General features: G+C 41.4%; 6 protein-coding genes across 6 annotated transcripts; 2 read left to right on the top strand and 4 right to left on the bottom strand.

Annotated features, from left to right (window-relative positions):
- Positions 1-1018: 1018 nt before the first annotated feature.
- On the top strand, positions 1019-1798 carry MELLADRAFT_95807 (uncharacterized protein; the record flags this gene model as incomplete). Its single annotated transcript, XM_007407309.1, has 4 exons — positions 1019-1075; positions 1127-1193; positions 1243-1271; positions 1334-1798. 4 exons carry the CDS (start codon positions 1019-1021, stop codon positions 1796-1798), a joined length of 618 nt encoding a protein of 205 aa, XP_007407371.1.
- A 268-nt stretch (positions 1799-2066) lies between these two features.
- Positions 2067-3937, bottom strand: MELLADRAFT_115722 (uncharacterized protein; the record flags this gene model as incomplete). The annotated part of the gene is made up of 4 exons (XM_007407031.1): positions 2067-2503; positions 2563-2834; positions 2902-3369; positions 3439-3937. The coding sequence occupies 3 exons, from the start codon at positions 3223-3225 to the stop codon at positions 2377-2379; spliced, it is 723 nt and encodes a 240-aa protein (XP_007407093.1).
- Positions 3938-9591: 5654 nt separating this feature from the next.
- Positions 9592-10245, top strand: MELLADRAFT_30833 (uncharacterized protein; the record flags this gene model as incomplete). The annotated part of the gene is made up of 4 exons (XM_007407310.1): positions 9592-9620; positions 9704-9816; positions 9904-9985; positions 10086-10245. Coding segments are annotated over 4 exons (384 nt in total), but the record flags the coding sequence as incomplete, so codon positions are not given.
- A 1320-nt stretch (positions 10246-11565) lies between these two features.
- On the bottom strand, positions 11566-13991 carry MELLADRAFT_34389 (uncharacterized protein; the record flags this gene model as incomplete). The annotated part of the gene is made up of 8 exons (XM_007407030.1): positions 11566-11747; positions 11827-11978; positions 12052-12121; positions 12184-12397; positions 12483-12733; positions 12931-13132; positions 13216-13359; positions 13470-13991. 8 exons carry the CDS (start codon positions 13989-13991, stop codon positions 11566-11568), a joined length of 1737 nt encoding a protein of 578 aa, XP_007407092.1.
- Positions 13992-15146: 1155 nt separating this feature from the next.
- On the bottom strand, positions 15147-15777 carry MELLADRAFT_71208 (uncharacterized protein; the record flags this gene model as incomplete). The annotated part of the gene is made up of 3 exons (XM_007407029.1): positions 15147-15392; positions 15472-15608; positions 15690-15777. The coding sequence occupies 3 exons, from the start codon at positions 15700-15702 to the stop codon at positions 15351-15353; spliced, it is 192 nt and encodes a 63-aa protein (XP_007407091.1).
- A 4840-nt stretch (positions 15778-20617) lies between these two features.
- On the bottom strand, positions 20618-23043 carry MELLADRAFT_95802 (uncharacterized protein; the record flags this gene model as incomplete). Its single annotated transcript, XM_007407028.1, has 9 exons — positions 20618-21232; positions 21294-21539; positions 21602-21721; positions 21770-22071; positions 22137-22200; positions 22279-22504; positions 22572-22682; positions 22747-22886; positions 22942-23043. The coding sequence occupies 9 exons, from the start codon at positions 23041-23043 to the stop codon at positions 20618-20620; spliced, it is 1926 nt and encodes a 641-aa protein (XP_007407090.1).
- Positions 23044-24803: the final 1760 nt, after the last annotated feature.

Raw genomic sequence — 24803 nt, 5'->3', positions numbered from 1 at the left:
ATAGAGGTTATAATGGGAATGGGTTGGTGTGGTTTGAAGATTTTCAAATGAGAAAATTGATAATGGGTAACGAGATTCAGAGTCAGTCAAGTGAAATACTATGAAAAACTGTAGTCAATGCTGGTGAAGTTGGAAAGGAAGCTCACCTTTGTATCCCAAGAGCACGGTCGATAAGAGATGCATCTGTTGTCGAAAATGTTGAAGATGTGGACATTCACATTCAGATTGATCAGATTCATGGAAACCATACACGGAGACTGATTTGATTTGTTTGGTATTGAGAGTGATTTGTGTTGAATGATGGCTTGCTGAAGCCAGATATGGCGGTACTGATCGAAAGATTGATTGTACTTCCAATGTTCCATAATTGATCATATGGAGTTGGGTGGCTGAGAGGTGGAAAGTCGAGTAGCTTACAAGATAGTGGGGAGGTCTATCCAGTGGCGAAAGGCGCTGCGGAACAAATCCCGGGCCTGGAAAGTTGGCGTGGGGCGTAGTGCCCCAGTTTTGCAAATTTCAAGTAACGGGGCGGCAGCCCCGTGCCGCAGCGCCACGCCGCGCTCCGCGCTACCGTTGGCGCTGCGAGCCAGACTTGGTCGAAACAACCCCATTTCCATATCTAGCGAGTCTGATCCCAATGTCTCCGCGGTTACTTCCACTAGCAGACCTTTGCCTACTCCTGCCACTCAAGCTGGACGAAGTTACTCACGTCTTCTCCTCCCCTTGGAACTCACCAAGTTCAAACGTATATCCATATCGAGACAGGCAGATGATCGTAGCCAAAAGGATGCCGAGTTGATTGCCAACAAGCAAATCACTCTAGTCGTGTGGACAGGAACAGAGGTGAGGAAACTTATTCAATTCAACATGGTGAAAAAGGTAATATAACTCACCATTACTTTGATAGGCTCACCGCATTGATCGGATTGGATATTGGGGTGGTGTTGTATACGCACCCCAGTGGCCACTTCTAGCTTTAAACCAATCAGAAGACCTTGTGAAACTCACCCATAAACATATGGGACCAGGATGGAATGGCAGTCTTCAGGTATGGCACGAAGAAAATCAGCTATGGGTGAGTATCCAACATCTTTACATTTTTTATTTAGCATTCATCTAATAAAAGCGGATATTACCATCAAAACAGCTTAACATTCCAATCGGATCCATTCATAAATACTCATCCGAAAGCCGTAAGATATTAATATTGTTTCCTGACGTTGAACCGACTCAATGTGAAAGCCTTGATCAGCAAATGGCATCGATCTCGAGTAAGAAACGTAAACAAGCCTCAATGTCCATTAGCAAATACCTCACGCCATCGCCTCGTAAGAATTCAATCAATGTTGACGGCTTTTTACCAAGTGCAAGTTCTTTAAATTTAAATGATCAACCTATGTCATGTTCCACCAACAATCCCAATATCGACCTTGCTTCCACTCCATCCAGTTACAATGGAGAATCGAATGATACTTTTGGACCAGGTTGGCCTGGTAGGTCCTCGATGAATGATATCGGCAAATTTCTATCAGAAGCAGTGAAAGATGATGTTACCAACAAATCAGCTTGGAAGTCTGTTTATGATCAGTACGGTTATAAATATGTAAAATCAACTGTATCACGGTACCGTCGTTGGCTAGAAGCTATTGATAAAAACCAGTTAGATTCTTACCTCGCTATCAACGGCCACAAATCAGTGCAACGTGGTATCACGCATTTCCACGCAGCATGGTTTGCAACTGATACCCAGCTACAAATTTCACAACCTTCACCTCGAAAGCGGGTCCGATTAGACTAAATCTTAACTAGTTTTGTTTGGTGTGTTCATTTAGTAAATCACAATTTTTTATTGATTCACTGCAAATAGTTGTAATGTTTAACTTTGTTCCAGCCTTATGTGTATATCTTTTCCCTTTTTCACATGTAAATTGGCTATTTAAATTGTATGTTGTATGTTTTCTAGTCTATGTTTCTTGTTAGTTACTCTGATGTTATGTGAGCCGTCACCTTGTTCTACCTTTATGCTATGCTAATAATTACCAAATAATTTTCCATTAAAGAAATTTGTGCATGTAAACCTTCCCAAGTTTCAGGTGATTTGTCAAAAGTATACTAATACTATTCAAGTCAGAAAAAGCAGCCATCAATCAAAAGTTCTTGTGTTTCAACAGATAATACAAACAATATATTAAACGTGCCACACATAAAAAAACTATAGCACAACAAATGATCAAGAGCAATTTAATAAGCATTATAGATGATATGATAATATCAACAATCATAAGTCAAAATACCAATTTCAAAACCTCCCATCTTAAATTGTGGTAATAAAAAAGTGTCGATGATAAATATCATAATGTCTCAATAAAATTTAATTCACACATCATCCAGTTGTCGCAAAGCCAAGATATTACATATCTTGTTGCATTCATGTTCGCCCTTGAAGTGTTGAAATGCTTTGTCGACGGTCTCAGTGTACTCAGACACTGGGCCAAGATGAGACCTAGTAAGATGTAAAAGCTCACTATGTGATCGTTTGACTTTGTGATTAAAAAAACTCACAGTTTTGGATAACATACCAAGTTCGAAATGATACCATCGCCATCACAATCCAATTGCGCTATCAAAGAGTTCTCCTCACTTTTTTGGTATGCAAAGTGAATGAAACCATGAATTAAATCCTTCCAAGGGTCGGATTCATGCTGGGCAGTGTGAAACTTATAAGCGTGGACATAGCGCTTGTTATCGTCGTCAACGGCGGTTTCACAATAAATCCATTCGGGTTCTGAGAATGTGGCCTGCCCCACGGTGTGCAATACAAAAGGCGGTGGAACCTGTGGATTTATAGGTGTGTCAGATCTAATGTAATAAAATATATATTGAACAGCTTCATACACCTACCTGCAAAGCTCGTGCAGCTACATGAATTGCTTGTAATTTCGCTCGCACGTTATCACAACCTGGCATGTGCCACAGATGTTTCAGGGCATTTTGGAAATGCCTTAACATCTTAGCAACATACAAGTTAGCTCGGGCGCGTTCAAATGCCTGAGTTTGTCCTTGTGTTTCAGTATAAGCCCATGAATCATGGTATTTGGCCAACATCAAACGTTTTACCAAGTTCGATTCAACTTCTATATGTCTGAACACCCATCGGGCTGCCATGTCACGACACCCAACTATATATAACGGTTGACCTACTGTATATACAACCAGAGTGGCCATCTCTTGGAAATCATCAGGTGTAGTGTCGTAATATAAAACGGGGTCATCGGATTTGTTGAACTTCAAGCTGAAGAGGAAACCTGATCGAGTGTGGCACAGATCGAAATGGCAAAGGTGTTTCTATTGCAGTAAGAGTGGAGGACTCTTCATACCGGATATAACAAGCTATCAACAAAATTTCAATATACTTATAAAGTTTGGTTGACTACTCACCGAGTAGACTGTTATCTTCCAAACTGTTGTTTCCAACATTCGAAATCAAAGAATCGGCATTCATTTGTTGATGATCTTCCACATTTTCATTGGCGTTGATAGGATCTTCAGTAATGGGACTGGCTGTGTCAGTTCGACCAATTAGATAGCTGGAAACAGGTGGCAAGGAGGAGGTGCTGGTGTTTGAAACTGTGAAATGTGATGCGTTAAATGGGATCGAAGTACCAATGCGCATGATAAAATAGGTAGAATAAACAAATATTGATGTCTGTCAAGCGGTAGTGAGTGATGGATATTGAGATAAAATATAAGTTTAATAAAAAATTATAATATAAATTAATGAATGGATGTGTTTACTTGATAGGTTCAGTGATTGAAGGAGATTGAGATAAAATAGTAAAAAAATCGAATAAAATGATAGTTGGATTTGTTAAAATACGTAGGACGTTTGGAAATATACATGAGAGCGCATGATGACCAAATGAATCAAGGCATTTTGCGAAACCAGTAGTTTGACGTCATGAACACCATGACAATCGTTAGAAGGATGTCTATAAGAGTGACTAAACGGCCTTACGATCGCGATGAAAAAGATCGAAGAGATCGAAGTAGGACTCCACATTTAAAACCACGGATTAAATAAAGCTTTGCTTATAATCAGTAAATGTATTGGACCTCAACTTATCGTTGGTTGGTGTGTGTAACACATCTGATCAGAATTTTCTTAGTAAAACATTGTCATCCGGAAATACCCAAAGTTAATGTTTGGATGTGATCGTGATCAGGATCAGGCATGATCGGAACTTAAGATGAACTTTCATAATATGCATACACCAAATAGGTGAATGTTATATTAAGCGTTTGGTTTTCATTGAGGTTTTTATTCAAACAACTGAAACATCGCTTTTGGTTAATATCTTTTGTTTTTGATTTGTAAAAGAAATATAATAATGTGGTTTTGTACGGAAATTGGTTTTGTAAGTTTAGAGTACATTAAGAGACGTGTACAATGTTGAAATACCATTCACGTAACACATATGGTGGTTGAAACACTTATATTACTTTATTTCTATATATGTGATTGATCGATTGATCGCTTATTGGTAGGAAACAAATTTAAAAAATTGACACTTTAATATACTAGTGTGAAGTCTAGGTAAAGGTTGGAACAGTGGATGAATATTTAATATTACTTAATGAGATTCTTCAATATGTCCGTCATGTGGAGTAGTCTCGTCGTATCCCCTTTCAGATCATCAGAATCAGTAAGCATGTATAGTCAAGTGAAAAGTACTATAGGATGTTAATACTACTTACATATCAACAGTTCTGTAGTTGATGTTTCCTAGAAAATTAACCTTACTGCGTGCCATTAATTTCTCCTCCAATCTTTCGTTATGAATCCTGATCATCAAACAAATAAAAGAAAATGTGCTCGAAACGAAAAAAAGATGCTGCCCAGAATCCTACGGATGGAAACAGCACCCTGTGTCGAGGTAGGAGCCGCTGCGGTCATACCGGGGCCATAGCGATGACCTATTCATCTCGATACTTCGCAACCGGCCCCTCCGGTCCATAATGGCTGCATACCGATACGTCCACCATGCGTCAATACGCTGCCAACGTAATTCGTGTCATCGTCAATGCCCCTTCAGCCCTTAATCATGTACCTATTGTTTTACCAAAGAAACCTTTGTCCCTGATGCATTAATCTTTGCACGAGGTGTAAGCCTGCCACCGTGATAAAGATTCTGAAAAGGGTCTAATTACACAGCGGCATCTGCAATGTTTACCAACAAACGTGGCTCAAAACCGAGTCATGACAATCCATAATGACGAATAAGAACAAAAACTGGGCAAGCTGAATTGCCTTGGTGGTCAACTCGAAGTATGGCATGGAGACAGTATTGGCCCATGGGCCGAAACAGTCACTTGCAGCGTAGACACTATCGCCGTGTCAAGAGGGACAATTGACGACGGTCAACCTGCGTCACATACGTAAACGTAACGTTATGCTTGGCCGACTTATCTAAACACTGGGTCGGGAGGGCGGCGGGCCGCCCACGAGACTCTAGTCTCATCTAAAACAAAATTGTACCTGATTGGGTGCATACCTTGGCACATGGAGTCAAAACGGCCAAACCAAGCATTTTCAATTTCGGCAGCTGAAGCATTAAATCTCCAGCCATCACCGTTCTTGTTCTTCAGTTCAGGAAATTTGTTTGGATCATTATTGAGTCTGCAGGTGGCGTGTGATTCTTTATGAGACTTTATGTGAAACGTATCGACTGGGAAAAGGGTATTGCGGAAGAAGTCTAAGTCGTCGGGATTCGTGCGTATATGGGAGTATAACCCGCAAGCATTATCATAAAATATTACTTGAGGCATTTCTATCGGGAATAACTCTTTGATCCAATCCTGTCAAAGCAAACAAGTCATATGAGCATAAGTAAATGGAAGTAAACAGTTAGAAATAAGTGATAGGCATCACTTTGACCTTAGTTACTGATTCTGATTTGTAAAAGGTTTTGCGAGCAATGATGATGCCACATGGAGCTACCATCAGTTGCTCATTGTGAGTACGACCGCGCGGAAGAATGATACGCTTTTTACCTTTGTTGGCAGCTTCACCTCCGTCTCTTGCATATTCGTGTTCGCGTTCTGTGACCTCACATAATAGTAACTCTTCATCGGTGAAAACCACCTCACCAGTTTCAGCAGATAATAATTCGCTGGGATCTATTTGTAAAAGAGTATTCGGCCTCTTGAATTTACGAGGTAATCCAAAGAGAGTGCCGTTACGTTCATGGAATTCTTTATATGCAGTTTGGTGTGCAGGGTCTGAGCACGTCTTGCTATCAGTTTCGCAAGGTGCCACACATGGCTGAGCTTGGCAGCAGTTCTTGAGTAACTTGTAATGCATGGAACAAAACTTATGTGTGAGCTTGTCGAGATATTGATCACAATATATGGCAGTTGTAGTAGGGTTGAGTGCTTTAAGCTGTTCTTCGGATACGCTGCAGCACCAGTGTCCCATAGTGATTCCGTCGGTTACAAGCGCGCGCATGACTTCAAAAGGTTTCAATGATAAGTTTCAGTAAATTGTAAATAGTAAATAAAACAAATTGCAACAATGCGTACTTCGGGCTTCGTCTTTGTTGGGGATCTCTTTGACTTCAGTACATAGGGTGCAGACGTGTGCAAAATGGGGAGATCCTTTGACTTCGAGCCATTCGGTGGCCTGTGCCATGGCGGTGAAGTATCGGCGGTCATCTGCCCCTTCAGCATCACTTTTCAAACGGATGCCTCGGCGATTGTACGTTCTCATCAATCTATGGATGTCTAGGCCAAGTGAACATACATTTTGACTCAACCAGCAATTAAAACTGTCGTCCCGAAATGTGTTAGGGTAAGTTTGGTTGGGTATGGCGTGTGTGTAGTTATATGAATTGACTAGATTGTAGATAGAAACCCTGAATGTCAAATAATGAAAGTTAGATATAGCTACGAGGTCGCTTTTGGTCTTGAAGTGAAACTACTTACTGAGCAAGCATCTGTAGGTGATTGAAGTGGTTGGCCAACTTGTGAGACATGAAGTAGTGTGTGGAAACTTGGAAATAATCGGCTGGTTGACCCTCTTCATGCGTATAGTATTCACAATATTCATCACATCGGACGTAGCACGGTGTGTAAGTTGTGTTGCAGTCTGTTTGGCAAAGTCCCAGTGTGAGGTTACATGAATGAGTCAGCGTATAAACACAACATGATTAATATGATCTATAAGATTGCTCACTTCGGCAGTATCCAGTAAAATACTGTACGGTTTCAATGCCATTGATGTCAATCAAATATGCATAATTTTGTCGCCGCATTTCGAGTTCCAATGTGCAAGTCAGACAGTTCTCGGTAGGAGGCTGGATGGCGTGTTGAGGTATTATAAAAGCGTCTGGGTCGTGGTATTCAGGGGGAATACCTTGTTCAAAAAAAAGATTTTGGTCGTGTAGAGCATTGGGAATATCGTCATATATGATGTTCCACATTTGTGCCCATGCTGACACAGGTGTGTCTTCATTGTCAAGGCATCGAGCGATGAATTCTATGGGCGCTTCCGTAGGTGAGGTGCCGTACACATCATCAGTCCTCTTTAAGAACTTGGTAGCCAGGGTCGCAAGTTTGGCTACCTGGCTGACAGTTATGGTGTCGTATGTATTGGGGTAGTCCTTGGAGAGGCGTTCTACAAAATCTTTGACAAGCATTATAGCCTTTGTGACTGAAATTTAAAAATCTTTCTTTGATGGAGTAATACCTCTTTGCGAAGATTTTGAATGAAAACTCTGTTGAAAGAATTTTGAAATTTATAACCGGGATGATTATAGATAGCAGAGCAATAAATGAAGTGGGGTGATAATAAAGTGGACAAAGGAATACTAAATTTTTTAACGTTAATGGTTTTTTTTGTAAATGTTTGACTGTTACTTTTATAACTTTCTTGATAATTTTTTGAATCAATGACACTGCAGTTAATTCATTGTTATATATTTTTCAGAGTAAATATAATAAGTGAGACACATGAGTAATTATTTGTGTAGACTTTTGAAGAAATCATATTACTTTGAGTACTCTGATGAACATCATTCATGCTTTCGAACACCGGTTCCTGAAATTATATCATGAAAGACGCGACATTGAGTAGTTTCCGTCACACCACAAGTATATCGCTTGTACATCACATCGACAAGTGAAACATTTGCAAATTTTCAAGCGACAAACAAAAAGTTTCAAATTCTTGAGCATGAAGGGTGATAGTGAAGTCACCGCTTCTAGTGGTAATGTGGTATTGCTGCTACATAAGCGGAAGCGGATGGTCATGTTTGCGGATGGATGAATCATACGCATGTCAGGATTACTCGGATCCTACACAATTGCTTGCGTAGAACGCAATGTTATGATCTCGCAATGTTTATGATTCCATGAAAACCCTGATTATCAGGATGCGCAATCTGAAATCTTCGCGTCTAGCGGGAGTATAGTTTTGGTTTACTCGTATCATACACGATTTTCGAGAACGCAATGTTTATCATTCGTGTGTGTGGCCATGAAATCCCTGGTACTAAGGATGTGAAGTCATCGCGTCTAGCGGGAGTGTTGTTTTTGCCCCAGTGTCAAGTACCTATGGTAGGGACGTGACTAACTTAACTAAGTCCCTCTCGGACGAACGAGTAGTTGAGAGAGGGACTTATACCTTATACCACAACTTTGGCGTATGAGCCGGAGAAGTTTGGCTGGGCACCTTTTCAATCTTCTATATCTCTATAGCCTACAAACAAATATCCTCTGTACCAAAGAAAAGTCCTCTGCGCGTGATCATCTTACACACGCACATCTTTTCAAATCCCTTTTTTGCCGCCAGGGAAGCCCTTAAAAACCGACTTGAAAAATTGTTTTTGTGTAACATTTCGGCGCGTTTGGTGTGAGCTTTTGACAGGCTGGACAGCTTTCTGTCCGATTTTGGTGATTTTTGCAAACTTCACAATTGCATTGCTCCGTGAGTTCTCAATCAAATTAGATGTAGGCTACACACATGTGTGTAGATTAAGCAGGCGCATAGCTCTTTTCTTTGGTCCCAAGGACATTTGTTTGCAGGATCCACAGATATGGCGCGTTGAAAAAGTCCCCAGCCAAATGTTTCCGGCTCATCCGCCAAAGATGTGGTATAAGGTATAAGTCCCTCTCTCGACTACTCGTTTGTCCGAGAGGGACTTAGTTAAGTTAGGGGACGTGATGTCTGGCGGTTCCGATATCTGACTTCGTAGGTTGTATCGTATGTATATCACCGATAGATGGTTTCTAACCGCAGGACAACGGATTGGTCTAACGACTCAAATGGGAATTTGACTTGTAATTGTCAAATACTCCCGTGTGATAGTCCGTAGCAAATATTCGGTACATTGGGCCCAATGGGGCATTTTCAAATGAACCCGGCCCAGGTTCACGAGCCGGCTCGATAACCCTTGGAGCTTGGGTTTTTCTGGGAATTCCAACCGAACTTCGATCCACTCAACCTCAGTCTACCAACCATTCAACTCTTCAACTCTTCAACTCTTCCAACTCAACAACACTCAAATCAAGAACCAATAATACCACCTACGAAAGATGTCTGAACGAAAGGTTCTTAACAAATAGTTAAGCAAACTTCTGATTAAGAATCTATGTTGTAAACTTAAATGAGATTTTCATAGAACTGATGTATAATGTTTTTTTCTAGTTACCCACCGGATTTTGATCCTGCCAAGATTCCTAGAAGAAAATTAGGGAAAGATAGACAACAAGTCGTTCGTCTTATGGCACCCTTTTCTATGCAATGTAAATCATGTACAGGTAACAATCAATCCGAATTATTTTGAGTTTTTATTTATTGAGATAAAGATTCTTACTGAACTGAAAGTCTGTTTCTTTATTTATCAGAATTTATTTATAAAGGAAAGAAATTCAATGCCAGAAAGGAAGCTGCGGCTGGTGAACATTATTTTGGTATCAAGATCTTTAGGTACGTCGGTCTCGATTGACCGATCATAGATACTCTGTTTGACTACGAAATCTAATCCAAGAAACTAATCATGAATCGATTTATTTAATTATCTCAATAGGTTCTATATCAAATGTCCCAGATGTTCAAACGAGATAACATTCAAGACCGATCCAAAGAATTCAGATTATGTAGCCGAACATGGAGCCCAAAGAAATTTTGAACCATGGAGAGAAGAAGAAGCCAAGAAAAATGAAGGATCAGAAGATGAAGATGAAGTCGAAAGATTATTAGAAAATGAAAGAGCAGAATTAGAAGAAAAAGAAGAAGATTCAATGAGAAGTTTAGAAAAGAATCAAATCGAATCAAAAAGAGAAATGGAAATTTTAGATAAATTACAAGAGATTCGATCTAGGAATGCAAGAATGGAAAGGTCTTTGCAAAATCGAAATGCAGATGGTGTTTTGAGTAGTATTAGTAGTCGGTTTGATTCTGGTTTAGCTGGGGTTAAAGAACTTGAAGAAGAAGAGAGTAGGCTGAGAGAATTAGAAGAAGATGAAGCTGAAGTGGCTAGATTCTTTTCTAAAGTCAATAACCCACAATCACTTGCAGTCTCTTCAAGTAATGAAACTTCTCAACCTATTGCCTCTGGATCAGGAAGCAATCTCTTGGCATCGACATCGGATCAATCAATCATTGAACCAGTCGATCAACCAAATGATGATACATCAACTTCGAACCCAGAAACAATCACTATCAAACGGAAATACACAGAAGCAGAACCAGATGTGAAGTCTCTTTTATCCGAATCTTCTCGTGAAATGCTCACGAATGTCAGTTTTACAAAACTACCACCTAAAAAGAAAAAATCAAATTTAACCTCTCAATTCGGGATCAAGATTGTCAAGAAGACGAAGTCATGAGATCAACTGAAAAACAATCTCTTTAGTTTTCTGATTATCATCATCTTGCCAATACCGTTTCTATTAGGTATACAACATAGTCTTGGCTATCATCTTTCCTCTGAACGTTGTCTATATTCTTGTTCAATATTTTCAATAATGCTTAAACAGTTGTAATATCAGTGTGATTTAATGAAAAGACGTTTCCACATAACTGTTCACGTTGCGCTCATTGAAAAATTTACTATCACAGATAGCAATTTAACATGAATGACCTGAACTGTCAGAAAGAACCCTACATCACGTCTTATCATAGCTCCCAGGTTAACAGTTCTTTTGAGTTTGTAACACCGCATTGGACTGTCACTTCGTGGAATATGCTACATTTGCAGTAAGGCTCTGATGTAGTACAAATGTTAGGATACCATTATCACAACAAAGAGAGCGACTCTAGAATGAAGGTGTCTACATAGTCCCAAACCGATTTTTGTTGAAACTCTAGCTGACGTAGGTCTGATGATATTAATATTCAAAAAGACAAGTTACAATCTATTTATCATACTATAACACAATCTCTATACTTTAAATTCTTACTTCCAGAGAGCAAATGAAAACAAAAACGGTTGTATGAAGTCATCTATCAACTGATGATTGTCACTGATCTGCAGCTGAACCAGGGTTCTAAAGACCCCCAAAACATCACAATTCAATTATCAAGATTCGAGATGATAGAGAGATGATATAAGATAAATATTTCAAAGTACTAACCTTATAACGGACTAAAGCTCTTTTACGAACAACTGAATGATCAACAATCGGTTTAGGGTACCCTAATTTTTTGAATTTATCAGGTGAAAGAGCCTTATAAGGATCATGAATAGCTATGCGAAATAATGTGTTCAATCAGATTCAGGAAGAATGATTTGTTCTATTGATTGGTAAAGGGAAAATTGGGTTTACCTTTGCCAGAAAGTGAATTAAGTTCAGGTACATATTTTCTTATGAAATCTCCATTTGGATCTGATTTTTCTGATTGAGATAAAGGTGCAAAGATTCTAAAGTATGGTTGTGAATCACAGCCCGTTGAAGATGACCATTGCCATCCACCATTACTATAAGAAAAAACAAAAAAACAAATATGAGAATTTGAGAAAAGTGGTTAGAAAGGGAGATTGAGAACTTAACTTGCTACCCAGATCACCATCTACCAAGTGTTGCATAAACCATTTCTCTCCAATCCTCCAATCAATCAATACTACTCACAAAAAATCATAATCAGTTTTTGGCATCTCAAAACACAGGAACAATGAAACGTACAATCTTTAGTCAAGAACATAGCCACACACATCCTACCACGATTATGCATATACCCCATTTCTAAAAGTTGTCTCATACAAGCATCAATGAATGGAAACCCAGTTTTACCTAATTTCCATGCTTCAAGTTTTGATTCATCTTTTTCCCATACCATTGGATCAAATTTTTGATTAAAATTTTGTCCCATACTTACTCTTGGCCAAGCAGCAAGTACCTAAAAGTTTCAGAGAAAAACCAAAAAGGTAGTTTAAGAATAGGTGTTTGTTTGATGAATTGGGAAGATTGAAGGGAGAACGAACATGTTGATAAAAATCCCTCCAACCTAATTCACTTTGCCACATACCAATTCCAGTATCACGTTGATCAACTTGAAGTTTTTGATTCTTGAATTGTTTTCCATTCTTCTCTAACGTGATTCTAACACAAGTTCTAGGAGAAATGATGCCAGCAGCAAGATAAGCAGATAAACGAGATGTACCAGGTAAATCAGGTCGGTTTCTTAATGTTGAATATTCTTCTAAAATCGTTGGTGTACTTTTCGGTTTTGTATCTGTTTGAAATAGTTTGGTTTGTTTAGGTTCGTGAGATTTTAGTGATGTGTTTACAAATTGATCTAAGAGCTATTTCAATCAAAGTCAGAGAAACAAAAAGAGTGTCAGTTTTTGGTATTTTCGAAAACCCATACTGGTTGAAAATAAAAGACAAAGAAGAAAAAAATCTTATTCACTTTGGTTGCAGCTGTTTCACCCGCTTCCCAATAATCTCGTATCCTCTTGGCTTCTTCATCTGGCAGTTCAAACCCAGGAATGAACGACGGGATTTCGACTTCAAATAAACTCTGCAATCGATCATCATCCATTGCACTAGGATCATTGCCTTTGATCTCTGGTGCTGCATCAAGATGATTAGATAAATCACTATTAATGATATTTGCCCAATTCTTTTGCCACTATGAACACCCCACCCAAGGAGAATCCATCAATATTTGAACTACAAAGAATTTTGGAGGAGAAAACCCATCAAGGTACGTACTGGGCTAAAGACTGAGTAAGGTTTGTTTTCTTTCGTGAGCACTTTGCCAGGTTCGACTAGACATGTATCGTGGGAAAGGTCAACTTTTATTCCTTGAGGATGGCATAGGTTGATTAGTTCGATATCCCGACGAAGCTCATCGACCTAATAGTAAGCATAAAAAGTTGTGATGTGATAATCAAAGAAGAAGTTAACGCGGTCAGTTAGTCGCGTCTGATGGGACTTGTTTCGAGAGTAGACAGGAAATGATGAACCTCATGTTCGATATTAGCAAAGATTCGAGTAACTTCCCAAGCATTCAACAATTCTACCACTCGCTTCGGAATTGTTTTACGTTTCTCAATCGAAATTGTATAAAGTGGAATATTCAATTCACGAAGACGAAGACGAAGATCAATTAAATTACGTAGTACGAAATCAATTCTTCTAGCTGATCGATCATGAGCGTGATAATCTCCAGGTGAAAAGATATGCAGTACTATCAAATGAGCTTGAAGTGTTTGTGCGACTTGAGAAGCAGCTGATAAAGCTCGATTATCTGCAAGTCTCAAGTCTCGCATTCGCATCCAGTATACTACAATCGGTTTTTTGTCATTCTTCGCTTTTAGATCTTCATGAAGTTTTGAACTCTTGTGGGTTTCTAATAATTGGAGTAGTTCTTGATACGGTGTTTCTTCGTCGATGGTTCTCTTCGGGTCATTTTTTTCCAACTTTGCAATCTTCTTCTTCCCTGGACTGACTAATGTCTCTGCTGCAAGACGTTTGAGAGTAGCCATTTGTTGATACTTTCGGAAGGATTGATGTGGTTTTTGAAAGTTGATATTATTTCGAGATTTGATGAAGCAAGGGAGAATCAAACAAATCGACTTAGTGATCCGGGGTTGGTGCATGCAAGATATACTCGACGTATTTGACAGAGCTCTCCCTGCCTCAGCCTGCGAGTCGCGACTCGATGGGAAGAAAAATCAGGATCAGATCCAACATCGATCCGATTGCGATAAACAGAATTCAGAACCATGCCATGGAGATCCGGATCCCCTTACCATTCATTTGATTCCCTTCTTCCATCACCCATTCCACGCCATCCCCCGAGACCCTTTTAAGGGCGTGCCACAAGTTACTCTTCTGGTGTAGATATGTAAAAGAAGGAAAGGACACCCCAGCGGTTTTCGATCTCGACCATCATCACCAAGTCCAGAATGTTTTGCACCCTCTGATATGGGTATCGCCCCGCTTGTGTTTCTAAAGAGGAAATGAAAATCAACGATGCGAGGGTAAAGCGAGTTGAACAGCCTTACAGCCACGTCTGGAAATGTATGCGACATTCTGTATATACCAAGATTCATGTTGAATGGTTTTTAACACACTGACTCAAAACCAATCGTCATCAACTCTTTACCGTTACCTTTCGTGTCTTTCTCTTCCCTGGATCTGAAAATAGACAGCAAGCAAGTCTTCAAGCTGCTTCTATCGTCCACAATCCATGGTTGGTCTGCTCAAGTGGCGGTTTTCCATCTAGTCAGCTGACAGCACATTTGTATCTTTGTTTGGATTTGTTCAGGTTAGCTCTGTTTACCTCTTTAATAAGCATCAGCCTCTGCTTCCTGGTCACAGTCAAGTACATATCAGCCCGTGGTCAAAGTCCAGATCTGCTGCGACAAAAACATGGGTTTCAACCATGTTGTCATCTGACCCGCAATTTACAACTCAGTATTTACAATAAGAACTCAGAGTGAAGACTGAAACGTGTTGGTGTTAGCTCAGCCTCTTCCCTTGCGCAATAGAAGTTCTTAAAGGTGTTTCCGCGCATGGGGCTTGGCTCTGGCTACTCCGGCGTCAATGCAGTGATGGTCACATACAAAACGACTGTCCTCGGTATGGTGCCGCATGTGATCATTATTATTTCGAGTTTATGAAGAACTCATCGGTTTCAAAGAGACAGATAGCATGTGCTCGTATATGAAATTAGAACACGCAGTAAGGAAGTACATATAAAGGCATGCATCACAACTATAATCAACATTCCGAATCATGGCTTAACATGTCTACATGTCAGAGATCTGATGAGGCTGTTTAGGTGTTCAAATTCGAGCCATGATGTTTGAGATCGAGCTTTAAAACTTAAGAGAAAAGCATCAGGCGCCGTTGACAATCGGAATAGGTCCCTCACAGCCGGTCTACATAAACCGCATTTTTTTAGTACAAAAAGCAAAGAAATCCAACTGGTCAAATATATTTAGAGGAGAGCGCGCTCACAAACTGAATATCCGTCTGGACGATTCGACAGCAATGTCTTACAGGCATTCTTGAAGTGCTGTCACAGCCTTCATCGCAGGTGTACGTGACGAAGGGGGCACCCTCCGCGGAGGTGATGACTGCTTTTCGGGAATATCCTATGAACAGGACACAAAGGAGGACAGATTATTCGAGTGCTTCGTAGGAAGACGGCTTTCAATGAACATATAAAAACTAACCCGTGGCTGGCATGTGGTCAGTAGCCTCAGTGAATTGATCATCCGAACAAACTCCCTTTAGTGCCGCCCTGGCGCACTTGAAGTCGCCCGAGACCACAAAAAGTGGGAGACAGACGAGCAAAGAAAAGAGCGATGGGATGCTTGACTTCATGTTTTTTTGTGAACGATGTGATTTGAGATTATAGAAATAGAAGACGATAGTGAATTATTCTTGAGGAAAGGCAGCGAAAGGCAGGACTGAAAGCAAAATATATGTTTTGACCGAGAGATCACATCTGTCAAATTCAGTGATATTTATAGTGCTACAATATATTCGAGGCACTGTCATTCATTTTCGGATTGAACCATAAATTTGAACATCCTTTTGGTATTCACCACTACAGTCAAACCCCTCTAAAGCCATACCCTTTGGGAGACGGGGAAACCTATGGGTATAGAGGGGACATGTCTTTGTTGAGGAACCCCTCTATAGACATACATCCATGGCTTTACATTGAAAACCCTCTAAATTTATAAAAACCATGGCTTTAGAGGGTGGACATTCCACAACCATAGAACATATCCCTCTAAAGACATGGAAACATGGCTTTAGAGGGTGGTCCCCCTACAGCCATACAAAATAGGACATTATACGGGTCTTGTTGTTGAAAAAGTCTAACTTGCTATCAAATATTTCAGTATCTGCTGTGTTAATTTTTTGTGAGAATAATACATTTAAAATTGTAACTACATCACAAGATTTGTTTAATTTCTACTAAAGGAGAAAGTGATGGAGGGCTGAATTTTGTTGGCAAAATAGGTCTTGCTGGTCAATGCGCTTTCAAGAGCAGGGAGAAGGGGGTCAACAGCTGTTGCTTTGGGCATATCAGTACTTTCAATGAATTGTGTAAGCAAAGATACTGCCTTCAAAGCTTCAGAACCTGTTGGAGGTATCCCCTTTCCTACCTCCCTATTAGCCATTTTTCTATGGCTTTACATTAAAAAGATTGATTTTTTTTTGGATTCTGGGTATGGGTTAAGGGGTTAGACAGAACTATGGGTTTTTCACACATTTTGGCCCCTCCCAACTTGGGAGAACCAAAAAACCATCACTATAGACGGGTTAAGGCTTTAGAGGGGTACTGCTTTAGAGGGGTTTGACTGTATTCACCACCCTCATCTTGATTTCTTGCACTGAAAGTGAACCACGACCGAAAGCATTGGTCAAAAAATAAGTTCCGATCTCGTCATGATGAGATCATGACGAGAACAGAAAAGGTATGTAACAGCACGGACAATCTATGTATATCAATTGATCTATATATAGTCTCAGCTGGCCAGAAGTTCATGACCTGGACATGATGTCTCCAAGTGATGCCGGGAGGTAAAGGAAAGGGCTTCTTTGAATTTATAGCATGAATGTCAATATCCATGGCATTAGGATCGGGAGGGATATTAACCACAGCAGGAGAAGATGAAGCCTTTTGTATAGGCTGAGAAGATCCATAATTCACACGATGAACCCCAATATCATGCAATTGCTCGGATTCCAACAATGCAACCTCTTGACGAGCTTCTGCAAGAAGACGATTCGAATTCGGAAGATGTAAAGCATGCTCGCAAAGATTGTTTCTCAAACCACGACTGCTCAAGCATGTCTATCAATACAATCTCAGACATTTGGAGTTGAAACGCTATTGCATTGAATTTTGATATATATTAACCACCAGGAGTCTTGCCTTGACGAAAGTTTTGAAGTTTGACAAACAACGCGTCTTCCGCAAATTGGTCACCGAATTTATCAAAAATAGCCTTGAAGAAGGATGTCAAAGATTTTAATTCATCGATTTCGAAAGGAGGAGATACCGCCGAAAAGTGATCACGTGTTTCATTAACTTGCGATCATTAAGACAAAGTAAACTAATCATGGGAACTGGAGGCCAGTGGGAAATGACGAGCCACCCAAGTAATCTTCCAATCCTGATTAAAGAAGCGTGAAGCCGTAGACACTAAGTAATCCCTAAACTTAGTCATAAATCCAACAACCTTGCAAGGTTCACCTTTAAAAGTCACAGCAGGAATAGAAGGGGGCTCAATAGGGGCAGCCGAAATAACCAAAGGTGAAACATAATTCTGGAAAAAGGGTGCGGTAAGTTGTAACATCTCTCACATGTCAGTTGCGACCTCCCGAAAAGTCATTGGGAGCTAAGAATGGACAAAAAGAAAGGTGTTAAAAAAGGTTGAGATGTGATGTGATGGTTGAGAGAGGTGGTAAATAAATTTTAAAAATGAAAAGCATAAGGTTTGTTGAGTAAAAAGAACATTTACAATTTTTCAAAATCAATGTTAGGCCAAACATCTTGCCCATTATCCAACATAGTCAATGACTCATTTAGCAGATGCATGTCCTTGTTGAGATGCAGCCACACTGTGAGGAGGTGATGTGGTTTTCAAGGGTGTTTTTTTCTGTTCATCACAGTGGGAGCATTCAAATGCGGGTCATTCTCATGGTGAGGTCGTGAACAAGGATTACAAGCGGCACCCTTGGTGGACCGTTTGTTACCCCTGATAGAATCTGGGGTGTTTGTGTGCTCCGGTGATGCGGGTGAAGCATAGGCCCTACTTTGTGAGCCTTGTTGAAGCTGCGGGAGTTTGTTCTCCTCTGCAGCGAACTTTTCTGAGGCTCAGGAAATCTGGCTCAATCAAGGTACAGTCGAACCGGAAAAGGTTGCCACAACGGCGATTTTGAAAACTTGAGGAGGACCGTGCGCCCTGTCACCGGGAGCAGATCCTGAGAGCCGGGTCGCCGTACCGGACACCTCCAGGAAAGATCTCAAGGCAAGCATCTGCGTAATTTATGCACCGTCTGCATGCAGATATTTTTCAAGGAACCATGAAGAATCTCTACCCCGTTAGGCTCGATAGGGTCTATCGATTCCCTCCACTGGTCTTTCTTCCCCCAGTCCAGCCTTTTGATTTCTTTCTTTTTCGTCATCCAAATCCATTGTTCTTCAGTGTCATCCATTATCTCTCAATGGGATTTCGTAAATATTCCGCCGACCTCAAGCTCGTCGCAACTAGAATGTCACTTGAGAACCATTCCGTCGCCAAGATCAATGAATCTCTTCGTCACACCATATCGTCCCGTTCAATTGCCCGCTGGAAAGAGCTTTACCAGACCACCAACAACGTCGTTCGAGATCCTGCCGACTATCAAATCCGTGGCCGTCCCCACCTTCTGTCTGATGATCAACTTGGTGTATTGCGAGATATCGTCCTCAAGAACCCAGATATGTACTTAGATGAAGTTCAAGCTCAATTGGAACTAGTGACTGGTTTAAAGGTGTCTAAAACTACTATTGGAGTGGAACTGCACAAAAGACTTGGCCTGTCTTTGCTGGTCACTCGCGGGGTTCATCACAAACAATCAATTCGAGACCGGGCCAATTTCATTAGGAATGTCGCAGGAATTCCTCCTGAATGTTTTGTTTTCATTGGTAAGTGTTTAACTTTGATACAAATATAGTGTGAGACCGAGAGGCTGATGAGGTATGGTTCTTTTCCAGACAAGTCTGGGGTTGTTGGCCGAGACGCGATGCGACCACGCTCATGGGCGCCCCGAGGCACCAGGACCGTCCGAACGAAACGCTATGGCGATGCTGACCATTGGACGATCTTGCCTGCCGTTGGCGAACAAGGAATGATTGCGGGAGTTGTGGTCAAGGGGTCAGTGGAACGAATTCATGTGGAAATGTTCCTCAAACATCATTTGGTACGTCTCTTATTCCTGATCTTCTCCTTTTACATTTGTTTTAATTGCTGATTTTGGTGTTGTGGTTAGCTACCTGTGATGAACGCATACCCCGCTTTGAACTCGGTTCTGGTGCTTGATAATGCTAAGATTCATCACGGTGGTGATATAGAACGAATTTGTCAAGAAAAAGGGATCCTTTTTGGTATACCTTCCGGCCTATTCTCCTGATTCAAATCCAATTGATAAGGCTTTTGCAGCCATGAAGAAGCGGCTCCAAAGAGAAAAGGTATGGCATATGGTCGAAGATAAAGCCACTTATATGATACGTTTAGCGGGTCGAGTTATGACACGCCAACTCATGCAACCGTTGATGGTCAACAGTGGGTATACCACCGAACATTATTGGGAGCACTATAATGCTCGGTTCAATGATTAATTTTGTTTTAATTTAGTCTTAGCTGTTCAAATGTTCTGTTCACCCTCAAGATTTATATTTGGCTTTGTGCCTTGATGTTTTCCTTTTTGTTTGGTATGGCTCTCTCGCTTGTAGTGGCGCTCGCAATATGTTGTTTTCACCCGTGGTTATCGTTGGGTTATGCCTTGAAGATGACTTTTCAATGTCAAATGGTCTTTGTTTTTAAAGTTTCAGTCTTACCGTGAGTCATTGGCAATGAAAACAAAGGCGTAGACTTTTCCAAAAGTGTCACACATCAACCTCGAGAAATGAGAACAGAGAGAAAGTTACAAAAACCAACGCTGCCCCCCGGTTGAGTGCCCAAAAAGTTCACTCAACCCTTCGGAATCGTCTGATTCCGAAAGGAGACATTGGGCATCAACTCATCCTATGAGTAGATTCGATAGAGACCAATGGCTTCATGCATACAAATCATAAAAGGCCTGGCAAACACGATGATGTCACGGAGGGGCATGAGATCGAAACACTCATATGAAGTTATGTTGGCAAAATCAGCTATGAATCAATTTCAAGGCATATATTGCCTATACAACGACAACAATCGTAACAAACCACAAGTTTGCACAGGAAAAAGCACACATTTGAGGACATAACGATCCAAGAAAACACACTTATTCAAGACATAGGAAACAAAGTAGATCACCACACATTTGGACTGATGAGTGCAAAAGATGCTCAATAACGTGGTAAGGCACACATGTCTCCAACGCTACATAAGACTTAAAGATTGGAAGATTGGTTCGAACCTCCTTGAGCAGGAGTGTAGGGCAATCGACTAGGACCGGCTTGAGCGGAACTGTGCACACTCCCGCTTGCTCCGGGGGCTACAGTACTCTTAGGGAAATTGTAAGGTCCTTCTCGAGCGCTGATTTGATCGCAGGTGATTATCTCCTTCTTGAGTTGTTTATAAAACAAACGACTTTGCGCGAATAACTTCATCACCATACCCCATGAAATGCCGAGCCCCAAGACGTCACGAATGTTCATGATATCAGGGAAAAGGAATTGGTCGAAGCTGTCTATGTGATGGTCCCATAAGATTTTGGCCAATTCCCGGACAAAAAAAGGAGGTATCCCTGCGTAGTTGAGAAACTCTTCCAAATTGCAGTGCTTCTTAAGCTCTTCCAGCTCTTCACGATTCACCGCAATGTGATAACCCTGCAACTCGGAGTAGCCTCCAGGCGCGTGAGGCGGACCCGCGTCACTGGAACATTTGTTCTTTTTGGCTGAGTGTTGTGGTGCGGCAGTCGACAACGGACGCTTGACATCGGTCCACTTGAAGCCTTCAAGATACATTGGTGGGTTCTCTAAATTGACACCTGCTTGACATTCAGCCTGAACAGATAGCACGTCAGTTCGTCATTCCGTGTTAGCACTGAGAACCAAGGCAGCCTACCAATTCCTGCGCCCACTTATGAAGGTGCTCGTAGTTCATCTGCATATACTTTGAAGCCTCGTGTGGCTTATACACTCGCCAACCCTCGCGGCTATTGTTTTCAAGGCTTCCATATTTCTTGATTAACGCTTCGAGCTTGAGTTGAAGAGGGTCATGAGGCAGTGAATCCGTCAGTTGAGAATCCGATACCGTGACGTTATTCATGGCATTCATGGCCTTGAGTCGAGTCTGAGCCATGTCGATTTTCTACACAGCGAGATCATGTCAGCATACGGGTGTGGAAATGGGACCCATGGTTGAGGACATACCGCGTCAGCCGCTTTGGCAGACTTGGCCGGATCTGCCATCAAAATCGAAATGCCCGCCTCTTTCAATGGCGCCAGCTGAACCGCAGTGAAGAAAGCTTGGACATCATTGTCCCCAGTAAGCTTCCGGCCCTTACTTCAACTGAAGTATTCATGTCAATCGATATACACCGTGATGGTGACGGATCCACTAGCGTCGGCCAATTTGAAGATGGCACTGTTGCCACCGGCCGGAGCGTCTTGATCAATGGAATCGGCAGCAGTAAACAGGATGTTCTTGAGAGCGATAAAGGAGTTGTCGTCAATGTCGATGATCTTAGTCGTCGGATCAATTCGATAGGCGATCCATTTGCCAACCCCTTTGTTCAACTTTTGAACCGACATCTTCAGGGGATTCACACCCTTTTGGGTGTACATCAGATAGGTGAGCTTGACGTTATATGATCCCATCACATTCACTTCCACCAACGGGCCTGTAGTTCAAGACCCATGTCAGTTCAAATGTATCAACCATACATGTTAAACTTTGGAAACTCACCTTTGCCTTTGCTTGGAACCTCGGGCTGATTTTCATCCGGTTCGGTTGACGCAAAGGTGCCTAACTGACTCGTGTTTGGATGGTCATAGGAGCGGGTGGACGTCGCGACTTCTGAACGCATTGTTGCTTTGAAAAGCCTTACTGAGCAGTTATTGAAAGGCGGAGTCCAGTCGAGTTCATTGACTTGGGTCGAGGTGAAATCATCTAGGTCTTCACTACCCTCGAAGTCCAGAACAGGCAAATCATCGTTGCCAGGGCCGGGGACCACGCCACTTGCATTGATCGGATTCCAACTCGGGGCGTTGGTGGCCAAGTTAGACATCGTTCGATTGCTAGAGATGCCGTGTACGCCAGGGTGAACGAACGGCCTATAAAGATCAATGCTGTCGCTTAGTAATTGTCTCTATCAACACATCCTCCGGAACCCACACTCACGACTTCAAAACTTCACTGTAAGTCGATTGAGTCATCACCGGGGGAGCTTGGTGGCCTAATCCATAGTTCATGTAGCCAGTGTTTCCATGCTCGCTACGTTGATTGGCAAAACTACAAGACAGCGAGACAGTCAGATTGATTATTGGACAATTCAATGGGTCAAATACCTCCTCACCTCAACAACGGACCGTTGTGCTCATTTTCAGATGAGTTCTGGGTGTTTTTAGCGATGAAAGAAGTCTGTTGAGCTGACATAGTGGCGATGTTTTGTTTGAATAGATCAAATAAAGTGAGATTGGCAAAGCGATGATGTGGCTGAGTGAAAACGGTAGGACGAAGACAATTGGCGACAAAGATATTTTTTGATGACCTGAGGGGAAGAAAGTCGTTCTGGGGGGAGCGATGGACCCCCATCGAGCCTGATGATTCGGACGTAAAGGTGTGGTTTGAAATCGTATCCTTCGGCCTTCATTGGTTCCTCGATAACTATCTGCATGCAGAATGTGCATAAATGAATTTCTCAAGATCTTTCCTGGAGGTGTCCGGTACGGCGACCCGGCTCTCAGGATCTGCTCCCGGTGACAGGGCGCACGGTCCTCCTCAAGTTTTCAAAATCGCTGTTGTGGCAACCTTTTCCGGTTCGACCGTAACAGTTCCATCTCTCAGCCTTCATTGAGTAGATACTCAGCAGGTGGAACAAACTTCAAGTAAATTTGGGACAGAGTTGAGACAAACTGGCATGATTTACAGTCGTTTTCAAAAAGCTTGCCGAAATTTGCCCGCAAAACTCGAGCAATTTGGCGGTGAATTAGCGGCAAGCTTTTTGAAAACAACTGTACCATTCTTGACATCAAGAATGTATCCAGTGGATGCAGTGAAGTTGCCTCAAGTATACTTCAATCAATGCAACAAGACCACCAAATTATGGAGAGAAGAACAAATTGTGGCACTCAACGGTTATCAAGAAATTTACCTCCAAACCTTGAAGGATGGCCAAAACCCTCAACTTCTCACTACCCCTCTGTGTGTTCAATATCACCTTGACATTGACAGCTTTGGAGAAAACCATCCCAAAGCCATTGAATTTCCAACCACGTACAAGAACCCCAAATCACCTTTGGAAGGCCCTATTGTGCAAACTCTGGCCAATTCTTTCCCAGATGCTCCTTGAAAGAGGACATCATCCTTAGTCAACAAGGGAAAGGGATGCTTCTCTCAACCAATACAAGACTTGTACAACACTGGAATTGTCAAGTCTAATCCCCAAGGATCTGAATGTCAAGCCTCAGCTTACCAACCCCATTGAAGATCCTGAGTCCAGGGCTGCCTTCCAAAGATGGCATGCTATGCCAGAGGCTGAGACTCAGAGACTCTTCCTTACTCAACAAATCAAAAGTGTTGCTCTCTCTTCCTCCTTCAACTCTTGATTGTACTTGTCTTCACACTCATGAATTACATGATGATTGTAAGTTTGTTCAAGTAGTAAGATATCATTGACAGATGTTTTGTTGACGTGCATTGAGACAAGAGCATTGACAATTGCCCATTGCTGGACAATGCAGATCACACTGATTTGACAGGTCTTGTTCCATATTCAGGGTCCTCAGGTACGTCCAGATCAGAGCACAGAACTCATATACCCAGCTGGCTGGGCCAGCACTGCTTGAAAGAAAAGAAGAAAAAAAATCTCCGTGTTAAAGATGCCCTTGCCAACCTTCTTACAACCATGGTGGGCGTCAGCCAGTGTGATGATGTCTTTCTTGTTGATTGGACTCTGAGCTGTATTGTATCTAATACAGAGAACCAAGTGTTGAAATCTTCCATGAGAGCAGGGTGGGGTGGGAAACATCTGCCAAGATAAGACTTGAACAAATAAGAAGAAACAGTCCTATAATGCAAACAGTCTGCATTCATCATTTATCTTGTTCACTGAAGTTAAATGGAGACTGTTTTAATATACAGAGATCTGTCTATACAGTAGTTGTCAAAGAATAGTCATGACTGAGAAGTTTACCTGCTTGAAGTTGGGTTGACCAGGCCCATTATGGACTAGGTGTGTCAAGTCTTGACTCTTGAGACTGGTATTTGTAAATAAAACATTCATTTGATCTATAGCTATACTCACAACCTTTTCAGCATTCACCAAAAAAAGCATAGTATTAATAACCAGTAAGAAATACCCCAATCTATCTTGTAAAAATCAAAAGATCGTGAAACTTATCACTCCAAACT

The sequence above is a fragment of the Melampsora larici-populina genome (assembly GCF_000204055.1).
Source record: "Melampsora larici-populina 98AG31 unplaced genomic scaffold MELLAscaffold_8, whole genome shotgun sequence".
Taxonomy (NCBI): domain Eukaryota; kingdom Fungi; phylum Basidiomycota; class Pucciniomycetes; order Pucciniales; family Melampsoraceae; genus Melampsora; species Melampsora laricis-populina.
This window is presented reverse-complemented; position numbering and strand designations above follow the sequence as displayed.